This window comes from Pinus tabuliformis, chromosome 3_2, assembly GCF_031772625.1.
Source record: "Pinus tabuliformis cultivar Carrire ecotype Pingquan chromosome 3_2, CPIR1, whole genome shotgun sequence".
In the NCBI taxonomy this organism is placed as follows: domain Eukaryota; kingdom Viridiplantae; phylum Streptophyta; class Pinopsida; order Pinales; family Pinaceae; genus Pinus; species Pinus tabuliformis.
In genome coordinates, this window is record NC_142302.1 from 1104899744 (window position 1) to 1104914671 (window position 14928).

General features: G+C 37.6%; 1 protein-coding gene across 5 annotated transcripts in view; it reads right to left on the reverse strand.

Moving 5' to 3' along the window:
• The window catches only part of LOC149184527 (NagB/RpiA/CoA transferase-like superfamily protein), an 81358-nt gene that overhangs the window by 29232 nt on the left and 37198 nt on the right, over window positions 1-14928 (reverse strand). For all 5 annotated transcript variants that reach the window (XM_089417571.1, XM_089417570.1, XM_089417566.1 and 2 more), the window contains 4 exons: window positions 2383-2455; window positions 2054-2208; window positions 1545-1832; window positions 1212-1341 (listed from right to left, as the gene is read on the reverse strand). In XM_089417571.1, the coding sequence (XP_089273697.1) occupies window positions 1212-1341; window positions 1545-1832; window positions 2054-2208; window positions 2383-2435 (626 nt within the window). In that variant the 5' untranslated portion in view covers window positions 2436-2455. The remainder of the gene's footprint in view (window positions 1-1211; window positions 1342-1544; window positions 1833-2053; window positions 2209-2382; window positions 2456-14928) is intronic.

A 14928-nucleotide genomic window follows, 5' to 3' on the forward strand; every position in this document is an offset into this window, starting at 1 on the left:
CTGAAATTTCAATCATAATTGTGTTACTGAAATTGAAATTGCTATTGTGCCAATGCCATGAAGAGACCAAAAATCTATCAACAGTCGCTGTAAGACAAATCAGCATGAATAGTAGTGCTTGAAACATCATCCCCCAAAAAATTATGTAAGTATAATCATAAAACAATTAAAGAGAAGAAAAGAGTAGAATTTAATTGAATTGAATTTTCATTAAGCGTCCATAAAGTCAATGGACCTATGGGATAGAAAAGTTTCCATCTGGTTTAACATTCAGAGAGGGAGAGAGAGAAGAAAATTTAATATATCATTACAGCAAAAGGAAATAAAGATATGGGCCTGGTACTCAAGGCCATGGTTGCTCCACATAACATGAGCCTATAGCTCTTATATACACAATTTTATGGGGGGCCTAGTAGTTGAGGCCTAGTTGCTCCACATAACAAAATCCTAGAGCTCCTAAACCATTGACAAACCCATGAACTATACTGCAGATTTGAGTTACTGCGATAGAAATGCCATTATCATTTCTTAGTTTACCACTATTGATTCTTCCAATTCACAGTAGAGCTCTTAAACCATTGACAAACCCATGAACTATACTACTGATTTGAGTTAATGCAATAGAAATGTCATTATCGTTTCTTAGTTTACCAGTACTGATTCTTCCAATTCACAGTTCTTGCTTATGAACCTAATAATCATCGATAGACACAATTCACATAAAGATGGATTAAAGCAATGCCTCTATCATTCACTTAAGAATAAATACTGGTACTTTGGTAAGGATATCATTTGAAAACAATTTGGCACTTTCTGGTGGGAAGCGATGTGGATGACATTTCTCAACTCTGGTTATTGTTCTCATTAACACAGCTTGCTGTGAAATCATACGGTCATCCATTTAAATGTAAATGAATATCGAAAATGGCATACATCCACTTTGAGGAATGCAATGATGATTTTTTGGACCACTTTGAATTAGCGGTTACGGAAAAAAATTGTCCATGGAGACACTAAAACGTTGCTATAAGATCAGCTGTTCAGATCATCGAATACAGATGTAAATATTGAACATAAGTAATAATAATAATATGAACATCAAAATGCAAATTACACAAACTTGAAAATGAGTTGCTAAATTTTTATAAGATACAGAAGTCTGTCTGATCTGACCATTAAAAATGTAAACACTAATGGAGTAATAACCATACTTCTGATGAATATGTTCCAATGCTTGCTCTGCAATCTGAGAGTGACTGTTATCAATATCTTCAATCAGTTCATTAATAGCCTCAATTACTCCATGCTTCAATTTCCAGCTCCTTGAGTTTTTGTCAGCAGCTGTGATAGAAGGAATTATGGCAACATAAACAAAGACATTAACAAGATACAATATGTTATGCAAAACTCTAGGAAAGGAAAGCCATGTGTCTAATCATCAAGAATTATATAAAGAAGTTCCTCAGTTTTTTTAGAAAAACATTCCTTGTAATAAATGCTTCATATTAACAGTAATCACACTGAAACTCAAGAAATAAACCCACATTTGCTTTTTCCTTCAGACTCGCCTCCTGAAGAACCAGTGAGAGGAGCAGCTGCTGGGCTAGGTATAGATTCTAAAAGATTATGTAATGAGGGAGCTCGCAAAGCACTTCTAGATGCAGCAGCAAGAGCAGCTGCAGATAATGCCGAAGAGTTATCATGCTGGGTATCATCCTCATCATCACTGCCAGCAGAGACACTTAAACCTCCAACACCCGTTGTTGCCAAAGACACATCCTCCTCGCGAATTATATGTAATATATGTCTCACAATGTTCCCAACAGATAGCTCTGTATTCAGATTTCCAAATCCAAATATATTATAAGAATCTCATATACAGACAAATTCACATAGATATGAACATGTAGTTAAATTTCGCTTTAAAGTAAAGATACAATATATAGTGGACTGTGAATCTATCTTTGTACACTTAACCTTGGAGAGGAATTGTTTATTAACAATGGAATTTAAAAATACAGAAATATGGGGCTAACAGAAAATGGAAACAAACCAACTGGATTGGCAGCTATAAGTTGCACGCCCACTGACTTTACAGCTTCAATAAGTGAAGCTGCCTGATGTGAGTGTGGTACTCTTTGTTGAGAGATAACAGACCGTAAAAGAACTGCAGTTTCTCTAGCAGTGGCCTGTGAACCCTCAACCTGCCTGATTGATTTATCAGCCCCCAGCACAAAAGCAATGCCACGATCAGATTCAGATAACTATTTGTTTTTTTTAACAATTTTTACTCTTATGGCAAACTTGTTAGACTCCTATTTTGTTAACAAATAATAAGCACAACAATAGGCCATTATTAATGAGAAATAGGCACACAATCACCGTCGCTTGAGCTTGACAACAAAATCATTAACTGCCGCCTGTAGGTCAGGCATTTTTGTCGCTGTATCTCAATCTGCAAAAAAATACCCCAACTCCTGTATATCAATATATTTGACAAAGATTTTCCAAGAATAGGTTCCAACTCTCAAACATACCCATTCATGTGATCTTCATTCTTCATCATATTTCAGGATATAAGCTATGAATGTCCATCCATGTACTTAAAATGATTGCTCATTTCTACTCTCATAACCATGTTATTAGCTTTAAGAATCAACCCCAAGGTTTGTAATTTTTCCATATTTTGTTTTGCCTAATAATTTGTAGGATTGACATTTAAGCATTTTTTTACTTCCAAAAACTCAAGTTCGACCAAAATTATGGAAGGGGTGTAGAAGAGACAAACATTGAAGAGTTTAGACTTCATGTTAAAGAATGTATTGAATCTAACGCCAGGTTTGTAACTTTATACCATTTTGTTGTAATTAATTAAAATTGTAAGCCGGACATTTAAGCTTGTTGTTTCTTCAATAACCTTACATTTGATCAAGGCTGTGGAATAGGTGTTTATCCAGCCAAGTCAATCAAAAGTTTGTTGATGCAAAGAAGATGTAATGGGAAAGCATCAATATAATACATGGTACTTGTTTATATGGAATACTAATTTCCTTCTGGCAATGTTACTGCAAAATCTAACAACCTAGTGCAAAGCCTCACTAGGCATTCTAAGTCTAGGGCAACAATGAGATCAGCCACCACTACCACCTTAGTGGCTACTCTACTGTCTTATGGTTGGTGTTATCCCCACAAGAAAAGATTCCGCAACAGACCTCAAAGATTCAAGTAACTCAAGAGATCCTAGGCTAAATCCTAGAAACCCGTTAAATGTATAGCCTAGAATGATGTTCAATAAAGAAAGGATTCAGGTGAAAAAGAAATGATGAGTTCAAAGAATCGATGGCTAAGTCTAAAGGGCTAAAATAATATTTGGAAATGCTCAAATAAATTCCAAACACATGCCAACAATTTAAAGATTGTTGTTATAAATTAGGGTTTCAGATGAAGACAATTTTACAGCATGCAAATTTATGACAACAGTATAAAAACAGCCCATAAAATATGATATGCAATAAATTTTCAAAGGCTATTTAAAAAGTAAACAAGGGATGAGATTCTAGCAACTTTCAATGCCTGAAAAGGCAAAAAATGACATCACCCCTAAAATTGTGGCTAAAAATGCATACAAATGACATATTTTCTTTCCAATTTATGATATGCAAACCTTAACCCTAGGACAATAATGTATAGCTAGATTTTAGCTCTTAAGTGCAGATTTTTCCAAACCCTAACCCTAGTTTACCATGCAAAAGAGAAAAAGATTAAATTTTATTTTTTAAAGGATTGGCACACAAAAGGCTAGTGCCTTACCCACCTTGGATATATGTAGTCAAGGAGGGTGAGGTCAAAGATGAAGGACCTTGGTTGGAACAAGCTATAGAGTAAATTCTCAGTCAAACCTTAGCGATTTTCAAATTCAAAGGAGATTTAAAATCAAGGAATGCAACTCTAGTTTCCTTGATGGATACCATGTGAGAGATTTTACGAAGGAGATTTTATTACAAAATAATCAACAAAACATGGAAATTTCATAGACATCCTAATTCTACAACTTTGCAAAAAAGAAGAAGATACTCAATAAACTTGCACAATTCACCATAACATCACTTCATTTATCCAAGGAAATAATTCCAAGTCAATTTTATCCTCCCCAAGACAAGTCACTATCCTTTAGTGATCCAATGCATCCAAGAAGACAAGACTACTAGTGCCTACTCTTTCACAAAAGGGAATAAGAGTGTTTGTAACAATGATTCTCTCCAAATAGACTCCCCTCTATATATATCAAGGTAACCAAGTCAATTTGGGATTAATTTAGACTAAAAAGACCTAAATTATATTTAAAATATATTTCAAGTGTTTATAAGTTTAGTACAACACAAGCAAACCTAAAAGATAGCTCTCATAATGACAAAACATAAGAAATAACCTCGTTTTACCCTACATGTGAGTAAAAGGCTCTCCAAGCATGACATCATCTTCCAGAGGTGAAGATCTCCCTCAAGCAAGGTGCTAGCAATGGTCAAAGAGTCACTCCAAGCCATCTCCTCAACATCAAAGGTACCTCTTCAAGCCATATCTCTCCTCGACCATACGTCATCATTAATAAGCCCCAAGTCATCACTCTAGGCCATGAAAGGGTGATGCCACAAGCCCAAGGCATAACATAATCATCAAGAAGTGTATCATCACTCCAAAGGGATCACAAGTCATCATCATAATCAACATGGTCCAAGAACAATGTAATGTCCATCAAAAATATACAAGGCCAGCGTAGAAGCATCCTAGGGTCACTAGGGTACATCATCATTCATGGTAATATGTTGGCTTCATTGGGAATCATTTCAGCTTCTAAAGAGGAAGAAGGTGACAAACATCAGTGTTGAATCCATCCCAAAGTCAATGCTCATCTCAAGGTGGTCAACATTATGGCTTCATGGTCTAAAGTGCCATTACACAGGGTCAGACTTGCTCATCAAAGTTCTAGAGAAGTGTCAAGCCATCCGTCAAGGGACATCAAATGTACTTAAGTTGAAACATCTAAAACATACCCTCAAAATCAAGTGAGAACATTATCAAAGGTCTAAAAACCATACAAATATCATAGTGGACCATATCTAATGGAAAAGGCATAAGAGTACTTCACACAAACATTGTCTTCAAATGTCTATTCTCGCTGATGATTTGTAAATACTAAACAACTTACTACACTTAGATATGGGAGGGTCATCCAAAGGCCCTATTAGGTGCTTCCAACCCTAAGGGGAGGAGAAGTTCCTAGGATGACTCATCAATCAATACGTACATGTGAGAGTGGACATGAAAGGGGTTAACTTTATTAAAGATGCCACAGTCTTGGTATCAACTTTTGGAGTTCCAACATCTTGAGTGTAATGATCTGAAGAGAGACCAATTATGGGATCTAAGTGACCACTTTCTTTGGCCTATTTTTACCACCACTCTTGCACACCTTTTTCTTCAATGATTTTCTTTTTCTTTTTATGCATAACATGGGTTACAAGCTCATTTGATGCATTCAAATACCTGCTAAAGATCTAGAAGTTTATTGCTCACTAAGGTTGGGACATTAAAAGTTTCTTTTATTTAGATAGATCATGATATGCCAAGATTTGTGTTAGGGCTAATGAGGGGGGTAGAGCTTACGTTAAGCTCTTATCCACACACACTAGAAGTTTGTCTCTGCCATCTTTTGCATTTTAGACATTTTCTTTCTTGTGTGGCCATATATACTTTTAACTTTCTTTAAGTTGCAAAACCTCTTAAGGGCAAATTTTTAGGCCCTCACTCAAAGACAAGGATAAAGGAGGCCAGTAACGATGACAAGTAGCTACCAACTTGAACAATGGAGGTTATATTATTTTAGGCCCCTTTTATATTATTTTGTAACCATAATGGTTAAGAGCCTAATGGTTGCTACTTAACACATGCTCTTAACCATTAGGCTCTTAACCATGCTCTTAACTCTATCCCCTTTTATATTATTTTGTAATCCTCCCAAACTTTTCCCCAAAATTTCCTCGGAAATAATTTTTCCGTTAAATTGAATTAAATTCAATAGGAAAAATTTCGAGAACCCACATTTATATTTAAATCCACACGAGAAAAATAAAGAACCAATAACTGTAATTTCCAAATAAAATTCCACAACAAAACAAAATTTTAGCTAGCCAATTTTTATTAATAAATTTTAAGGAAATTTAAACAAAAATTATTTATGGAACTTGTTAGCAAAATTTGGTTGGTTTCCCCTTAAATCAACTCGGCCTCCAACAAAGAAATTGGTCCTACTTGAAGATATGTGTACTTGTTGCAATTGCACCCTTCTTTCGGACTTTGATCTTTGATCCTCCCTCTCTAATGTGCGCCAATGAAGAAATCGAAGTGGTTCTCCCTCTTGACTAGCTAGGGTTGATGTTTCACCACCAAAACTAATCGCCACCAGCTAAGGTGTACGGTTCCAACACAAAAATTGGAATCTCCACAAGGGTTTCTCCATACACAATGAGCTACTAGAACTCCAATATCAATTCATCAAATATCTGATCATAACCCCAAAGTGAGCTCCAATTTTCTTTTATAACTTTATCTAAGAATACCATGGGTCATCAGAATACCATCGATTTTCTCTTTATAACCTTTTCTTTTAATCTAATTATTCATTCCACTTTCTGATGTTGCTTTTTCTCTCCAAGTGAAAATGAACAATTAAATTAATCTTCTTGTGTTAAATTTGGCAACTAGGGCCAAACATCACTTTGGACAGCTCTTATGAGGCAGCTGATATTTTTTTGGATTCCTCTTTCCGAGAGGTGTAGGATTGATATAAAGATCATCCCATTCTGACATGTACAAATGAAGTTATGAATTTATTTTGATTATGGACAAATTGTCAAGGTCGGCCAGCCATCAAATTACCCTCCTCCAGCCTTCAACGTTGCATATAAATACAAGGTGCCTCCTCATTTTGGCATCTCATCTCATTCATCTTTCAGTCTCTCATCTTGATTGTGTACAGATTTCTAGGCCTCTCTCTCTCCACACATGCAAAAGGAAAATTGTCTTTTCTAGCTGCTGCGTTGACCAGATTTGACCGAAATTTCAAGAGGTCGAAATTTCAAGAGATCAAAATTTTAGGATGCTGACTTTGACCAGCGTTGACCCGTTTGACTTCGGTTTTGTGAGGGAGACTTCTGTTTGGGCAGACCACTATTTTGGGCACAAAAACCGAGGTAGTTTGACCCCTACATTGACTGCCCTAATTCAGGTTGTTGCAACGACTTTTGTTGACCAGATTTGACGAGTTATTTTTGGATTGTTTTGGGTTGCATTATCTTACTGTTGGAGGCCGAGTTGACCAAGGTTGACCGAGTTGTTTTGGAGGTCAATTTCAGCCCTGTTGACCAGGATTGACTTTCTGGTTAGGGCTTTTTGTTTCTACTGTTTTGACTGATCAATTCGGGCAAGTGAATATTGTAAATTGTACTCTCCCTGTGCTGAAATTTTGAAGAATTATAAGAAGAATTGATCTAAGGGTTTCCCCACATTGAGGTTTGTCCCTCACTGGTGCCATATCTTGTGTCCTCTTGTGTTGGCTTGTCTTCTACTGATATTGTTTATGTTCTATCTGCATTTTACTATCATGTTGATGTGATTGCTATACTAGATATGATATTGGGATAATAAAGAAAATTGAAGTAAAATTGCTCTAAGCATAGAACATAACATCGTTATCCTAAGAATATGATCAACGAAAAATTTCAATTTGATCACTTGAATATGATCTTTTCTAAATGTGCCCACTTCAAGGTCGGGATGGTCAAACCACCACCACCACCCCTATACCTTTTAATGAGATCTTAGAGAAGACATTAATGTATGGAGGCAATCGAGATCATGATCTCCAACTCTACATTTGAATAGGTGCAATTTCTCATATGAACTATTTCATGAATTCTTTTGAAAAATGTCTCTTGGAGGGGTGTTGGCCTTGACATCACAACATAGGTTCTTAAACCAAAGGTCATTTAAAAAATGTCCTTTATAAACATCAATAAAGTCTTCGGTCATGGATTTTAACAATTGATGACATGTGCTTCTTTCTCTGCTTCTTCCAGTATTTATCCATTTTAAAATTTGCTCCACAAAATAGCGTCTAGCTATCTTCTCCTTCACCACTTCCTCAGAGACTTCACTTTGGTGTTTCTTCAGTTGCAAAATACAATCAACAAAGGTTGGTCTTGCCAAGTTGAGTGTGTTAAAATATTCTTCAAAATTGTTCTAAAACAAAGTTCCAGATAGCCTTATATTCACTCTCATTAATAAATTCCAAATCTATGGCTTACGACTCTGAGGAATGTGGCCTTCATCAAGAATTAAAAGACCTAAACTCCTTGCAAGGTACCTTCCTGTCTGCTTGGTCTCTTTAGACATTTTGGCATTATTTTCATTAGTGAAAGTGAGAAACAAGGGGTAGCTTAGTGTCAACACACTTTCCTTCTTATGCCACTCATGTAGCATTTTTATGTTGTAAATATTATAGGCATGTTTGATGGGTGCTTTACATGACATCGGCATTATGGATCCTCTAAAAGGTGACCCCCTAATTGTGAAGTCCCTTGATGGGCTCAAAATATAAAAGGGAATGTTAACATTCCACTTGTTAAACTCCCTTTGCCATGTATGGAGCATGCTTTTAGGGGTAATGATTAATGGTTTGCATGTTGGCAACAAAGTCAGTTAACTTTGTAGGAAACTTATAATCATGAGATATTTTCCTCTCCCAAGCGCATGAGCAATAATGCAACCTCCAATACAATCACTACATGATGATGTCTCCATTTCAACTGGGATTAATGAACCAACAATGCTTCTCCTCATTTTCTTCTCCCTTCGTTGTTGAAACCTGTGATCGTCACCTTTGAATATAGACCGCAAATCACGGTCCTTCTCAAATAGTCCATGAGGATGTTGATGAGGCCAAATCTACCAATTCACAGCCTTGCAATATTCTAAGAAAAGAGCAATCATTGTACACCACGCTTGGCGCAAATAGATTTCAAATAGTGTATGCATGATTCGACCAGGGCTTTGACTTCTATAATTGGCATTTGCAACTAATGAACCTTGTGGTATATATGCATGAATAGAAATTTTCCACTCACATATGAGGCTCCAGAAAGCATAGTTGGGCGTGAAAAAGAGTTCAAAAGCATTTTCCCTATGGTTGGGCATCTGTTGTGTCCAAATTCCAACCACTGTTGGATGGAGCCATGCTCATATGTCATCCTCGTCTCTACAATCATTGGATCCCAAATCATATCCAATGAGATTGGGCACTTGAAATCCTCGAGCATCAAAGGACTGGAGGATGACGATTCCCTGGAATGCCTTTTGTTGCTACCTTGCTTCCCTACAGCTTCTTGGAATGTAGCAGAGCATGAGGTCGTCAATTTGCACGCCTCTTCATCCTTCACGCCAAACAACATGCATTTCGTGTACATCACCAAGACAATCAATACATTAATCACATATACCACCAAAGGTTCCTCGCTTACACCGACCTGTGTTGTGATCTCTTCCTGCAACTTCCTTATCTCATCATGGTAATCAACCGTCGGGTAGAGTGCAAGGCGAAGCTTTTTTGGATATGACATTTTCTTGATCTCGAAGCAGCACATTGCTTCATCCAACTCTCATTTTAGTCTTCGTTCCTTTGCCTCCACTACCACCTCCCATCTCATCTTGTCAGAGGTCTTCTTAGTCTGCTTTCTTACCAGTTTTGCATGCTCTCGCACCTCCTTTGACACCTACATAAGCCCTAGTGGCAACATGTCTAGTGCCCTCACCATGTCACGATTGATATCTTCCATTTTTTGTGATATCGACTCTATCTACATCAAAATCCAGATTTGACTTCTATCGATGCTCAAGTCCTACAACAAGGCCTTGGTTTTACCCAGGAGTTTTATTGTTACATGTCATCTTTTAAACAACACATCAAACCGTTTAGGTGAGACAACATTCTTTTTTGCATTATCAGAGGCAAACATGAATCCCAGAGTAAATAACTCTTTGTGTAATGGCTTCTCGATTAATAGAAAAGCGCGGTATTTTTTCCTTGGAAAAAAAACTCTTTGTGTAATGGCTTGAAATTAAAACATGCAAACTATTTACATCAACTAATGTCATTAATAATCAATATAAATAATATTATTTCATTTGGTTACCCTATAATCTAGGAAACCACAAGAGATGAGGTCCATGAGGACTTACCTATAAAATGAATATTTAGCTTACTGGAAATTTCGGAGACGTTAAGTTATTCGGATCTCTAATGTCCCTAACCACTTAGGAGGCATCAGCCAGGGTTGCGCTAGCCTAATTAAGTTCCCATAGGCTAAGGCGATCAAAATTTTAACAAGGGAGCATAATTCGCTTAAGGAAAACATTATAAATGCTTAAGGAGTAAAAATGGAGACACATCCTAAGTTAATAAAAAGTCACTTTCATTTCATGAAAGTGAAAAGTCCCTGAAGTGACTTTATAAAATGAAAGAGGTAAAATGGCGGCAAAAGTGGTCACTAAATTATAAAAGGTGAAATGTGAAGAGTCTCTCCTCATTCTATCACTTGCATTTTGAGAAAAAGAGTTTTCACTGGGTTTTTGGACAGAAACTTGGGGTTTAAAAAACCCTAGCCGTCATTGCTAGCTTCGGTGTTGAAACTATACATCCTAGTTGGCTCAGAGAGTGGAACCACTCAAATTTCTCCATTGCGCTATCAAGGAGAAGAAGATTTGCAGAAGATAAAGAGGTAAAAGGTGTTATCAGTTTATTTTATCTTCTAATATTGAACTTGTCATTTTCTATTCAGGTTGAGAACACATTCCTGGGAGATTCGAAGATTGCCAAGGGTCCAAGGATCAATTTCTAGTGCAAAGTGGGTTGAGTTCCTTACTCTTGAGCTGGACAAGTTCAGTGTATCATTGGGCTTAGTTTTTGACTTTATTTTCAGCTCAGCCTAACTCCCATTGTTGGTTGTGGGAACCTTCCTTCAAGTTGGAAAAGTTCTGTAAGTGTATTTACTTGCATAGACCAAGCTCATGAAGAGTACGTAGGGGAGCCAAGACATCAAAGGCAGTGTTTCAATGAGTTATAGTTGATTTAAGAGGGGCAACATTATTTCCTCATTTGCTACACGAGTTACCTTTATTTAAGGACAAGTTCTATTCTCTGCTTCGCTAAGCATTCATCCTCTTGTTGATTGAGTTTACTAATGGGAAGGGGTCATGCTATACTTTGTTAACTGAAGTATAGATTTGAGGCTGCGTTGGAAAAGAGGAGGGGTCGAGTTTCCGGCAATAGCTTGCTTGGGCCACTAAAATTCAATGTTGGAGCAGATTTTGCTTTGAATGCTCATTTGGTTGTATATACACCAAGTTCTTATGATCATTGTGTTCTTATTTCTACATTGTTTAAGTCTGTGAAATGGCTATGGGATTTTAAAACATTGTTGTGTATTTTCTAAAGCATGTTTCAATGAGAAAAGATAATTTTGTGGATGCCATTATGGTTGTTAATGTTATTGGTGCTTGTTGAGCTTAATATAAATGTCAAGTTAATGTTTTGAAGCATTCTTATAAGCATGTGTCTCAACATTACATTGTTGTTGTAATAAGAACCAAATGAATTACACCTACAACGGTTACACGGTACCTCATCAAACTATTTGACGAAATACTTGGAAAAACCATACAAACTTAGAGAAATACAGTAGGCATTTTAGGAGATTTGTAAGAGGGAATCTTACAGTGGTGTCAAAGTATGTTCTTGGGCAGTTGTGGAGTGTAAGGTAGATTATCAATGATTTCGTAACTTCAGAAGACAATCATTTCAGTGAGGTAACCTATAGAAGGAGCTTTCAAGTCAGAGAGCCTACACCCATTTGCGAACAAGAAGAATCTCCAGAGAAGAGGAGAGGAAGAAGAAGCCCCTAGAAAGGGAAAATGGGTAAAAGGCACACCTAAAAGGGAAGAGTCACACATGGGGGACAAGGAACAACAGCCTTCTTAGTGCACTGAATGATTTGGCTAAGGGCCAAAAGGAGATGGTGGCTCTTATGGGCAGGATAGCAAACAAAGGGAATTCCACCGAGAAGGATCTTGTTAATGGAGAAGGGTCTAACCGTAATGAGAACAGCCATGCCCGTAATACCATGCAGAACCATTCACACTTATACAACAGAGCACCCAGACCAAACATGTCTCAGTTCATACATGAGACAGCAAAAGCCCAAATAGAGCAAACTAGTCAGGGGATTTCTTATGCAAATTATCTGGAGTATATAGCATTGGGACGTGAGTTCTAGGCTATTATGAGTTTCAATAACTTCAACCACCTCCAATTAAAAAGCAATCCTAAGGCAGTTCAGAAGGCTTTAAGGTAGAGCCACGAGCTACAGAAGACATTGGGGAAGATATAACTTCAACCACCTCCAATTAAAAAGCAATCCTAAGGCAGTTCAGAAGGCTTTAAGGTGGAGCAACGAGCTACAGAAGACATTGGGGAAGGTGACCATTCCTTGCTATAATGGGTCATCTAAATGCTCAGCTCGGTCATGGATACAAAAGATGAATACATATTCCTTATTACATCAGATGACAAAGGAAGAGGCCATTAAGTTGGCCACATTGCACTTGGATGGCGAAACCCATGAGTGTTGGTACCATGGGTTGGTGACAATGGATCATGCCATCGTCACCTCGTACACTAAGCTCACTCGGAGACTCATAGAGTGATTTGACAAGAAGAATCTAGAGCTTCATTTCAAGGAGTTGACCCAACTCAAGCAAACAGGCAATTTGAAGGCTTACATTTCAAAGTTGCAGAGGCTAGCAATCATGGTCACAAACATTTTGGAGGCTAGACTAGTGATATTATTTGTGGAGGGGCTATTTGAGCCTCTATGTGGTCAGGTCAAAGGCTATCAACCCACCACTCTTCGTAATACAATTAACAAAGCAAGGGACATGTAAGATGTTCTTGTTGTCGCTCAGATTGTACAGGCACCACGACAACAACTCAGGGCGGGGGTTGTCACTCTAATCCCCACCCACTCTGTTCTAGTTGTCTCCCAACAGCATGCTATGGGGGTAGTCCCTATGGAAATGAGATGATGGAAAGCAAGTTGGAAACCAACTTGCCCGAGAGACACAGTCAAGTGGCCTAGCTACTTGGTAAAAATTTAGCAAGATTTAAGGATCTAATTAGATTTGGAATTGAGACGAGTGCCTTATGGAGTCAAAATTCTTGCTTATTATAAATTATGGCCAGGTAATCGAATGGACAATTGTTGCTTAGATGAATAACTAACCTATATTAAGTATAAATTCTAAAATCTAAGTGTAATGCAAGGATCTTGGTTAGTTTTAGTTATATGCCTATTATAAATGAAACCAGTGTTGTTAAAAGTGCGATTAAATCGCGCTTTTTTCCCTAAGCCGATTTAATCGCGCTTTTTATGGGAAAAAAGCGCCTAAAAAAAATTTTGCCGCTTTTTCCGAAAAAAGCACGTTTTTTTCGTAAAAAAGCTCGGGGGTCCGTGGCAGCACGATTTATAAAGAAAATTTGGATTTATTAATTATTATTTCATGATCTTTGTACAGGTTGGAGTCCCAGCGACTTAATGACATGGTCTACATCTACTACAATCTTCGATTGTGGGTGAGGCAACTTGAGAGGACACCTGATGTGGATACCATCTCATTGAATGGGATTGACACCACTGCTGCATGGAGGGTTGAGGCCGAGAGGCCTCTCATGGATTCTACTGATGATTGGTTAGTGCAGGATGAGGGGGAGGAGGAGGAGCAGGAGGAGCAGGAGCAGGAGCAGGAGGAGCAGGAGGAGGAGGTGACACCGCCTACCCGGGCTACCACTAGGACCAGTAGAGGACGTGGTCTACCTCCTGTAGCTCATACTTCTAGTTCTTCAGCTTCTAGAGCACATCAGACTCCATTGCCATTTCCACCAGCACAGGCACCAGCATCTACATCTAGAGGGAAAGAGAAAGCTGTGACATTTTCTCGCAAGAGGGGCAGAGGAAATCAATAGGATTAGACTTTCATTTTATTGTATATGAGTCTATGACATTATGACATGATGAGATACATTATCATATTTTTTGTTGATATTTTGAGGCTGAGCTGGGACTCAAGAGTCAGGACTTACTATTCAGGACATGATTCAATGTTATGTGTGATTTTAGCGCTAGAAATGATATTAAACATCTTATATATTAGTTTTCTTATCATATTTATGTGTCAATGTATTTATTTTATGTTGTAGATGGTTTAGATATTAAAAAATTGAAAAAAAATGAATATTTTTGTACCAAACGCTTTTTTCCCGCTTTTTCCGCTTTTTTCCCGCTTTTTCCGATTTTTTCCGCTTCATTCCCGGCGCCGATTTAATACTGCTCGCGCTTTTAACAACATTGAATGAAACCTTTCCCTTAATTGTTTTGAGAACAATCTTCAGAGTAGGTTGTGGGATGGAAGCCAACAAAACGCAAGCAAAGGCTTGATTAACGATACCTCCCCCTTTGTTCCAACCACCAAGTGCCTCCAGCGCTACAGAGAATGTAGCTCTGACAACTGCAAGGTCAATATGTTAACCACTAAGCAGGGTTGAATCCCTCAAGCTAGATGAGAAGGTTTGTCCTAGGATTTTAATGCACACTAAGCCTAGAATTCTTATGCAATAATAATGACTAAAATTCTTAGTTTTGAGATTAACTTAATGTTTCAAGTACTTTAAGTTATGATGAATCCCTAATGACAAGAATACTTACCAATGAGTTATGTGCAATCTCACAACCAAGAAAGTGCCAATTTACTTTGTGCCAACAA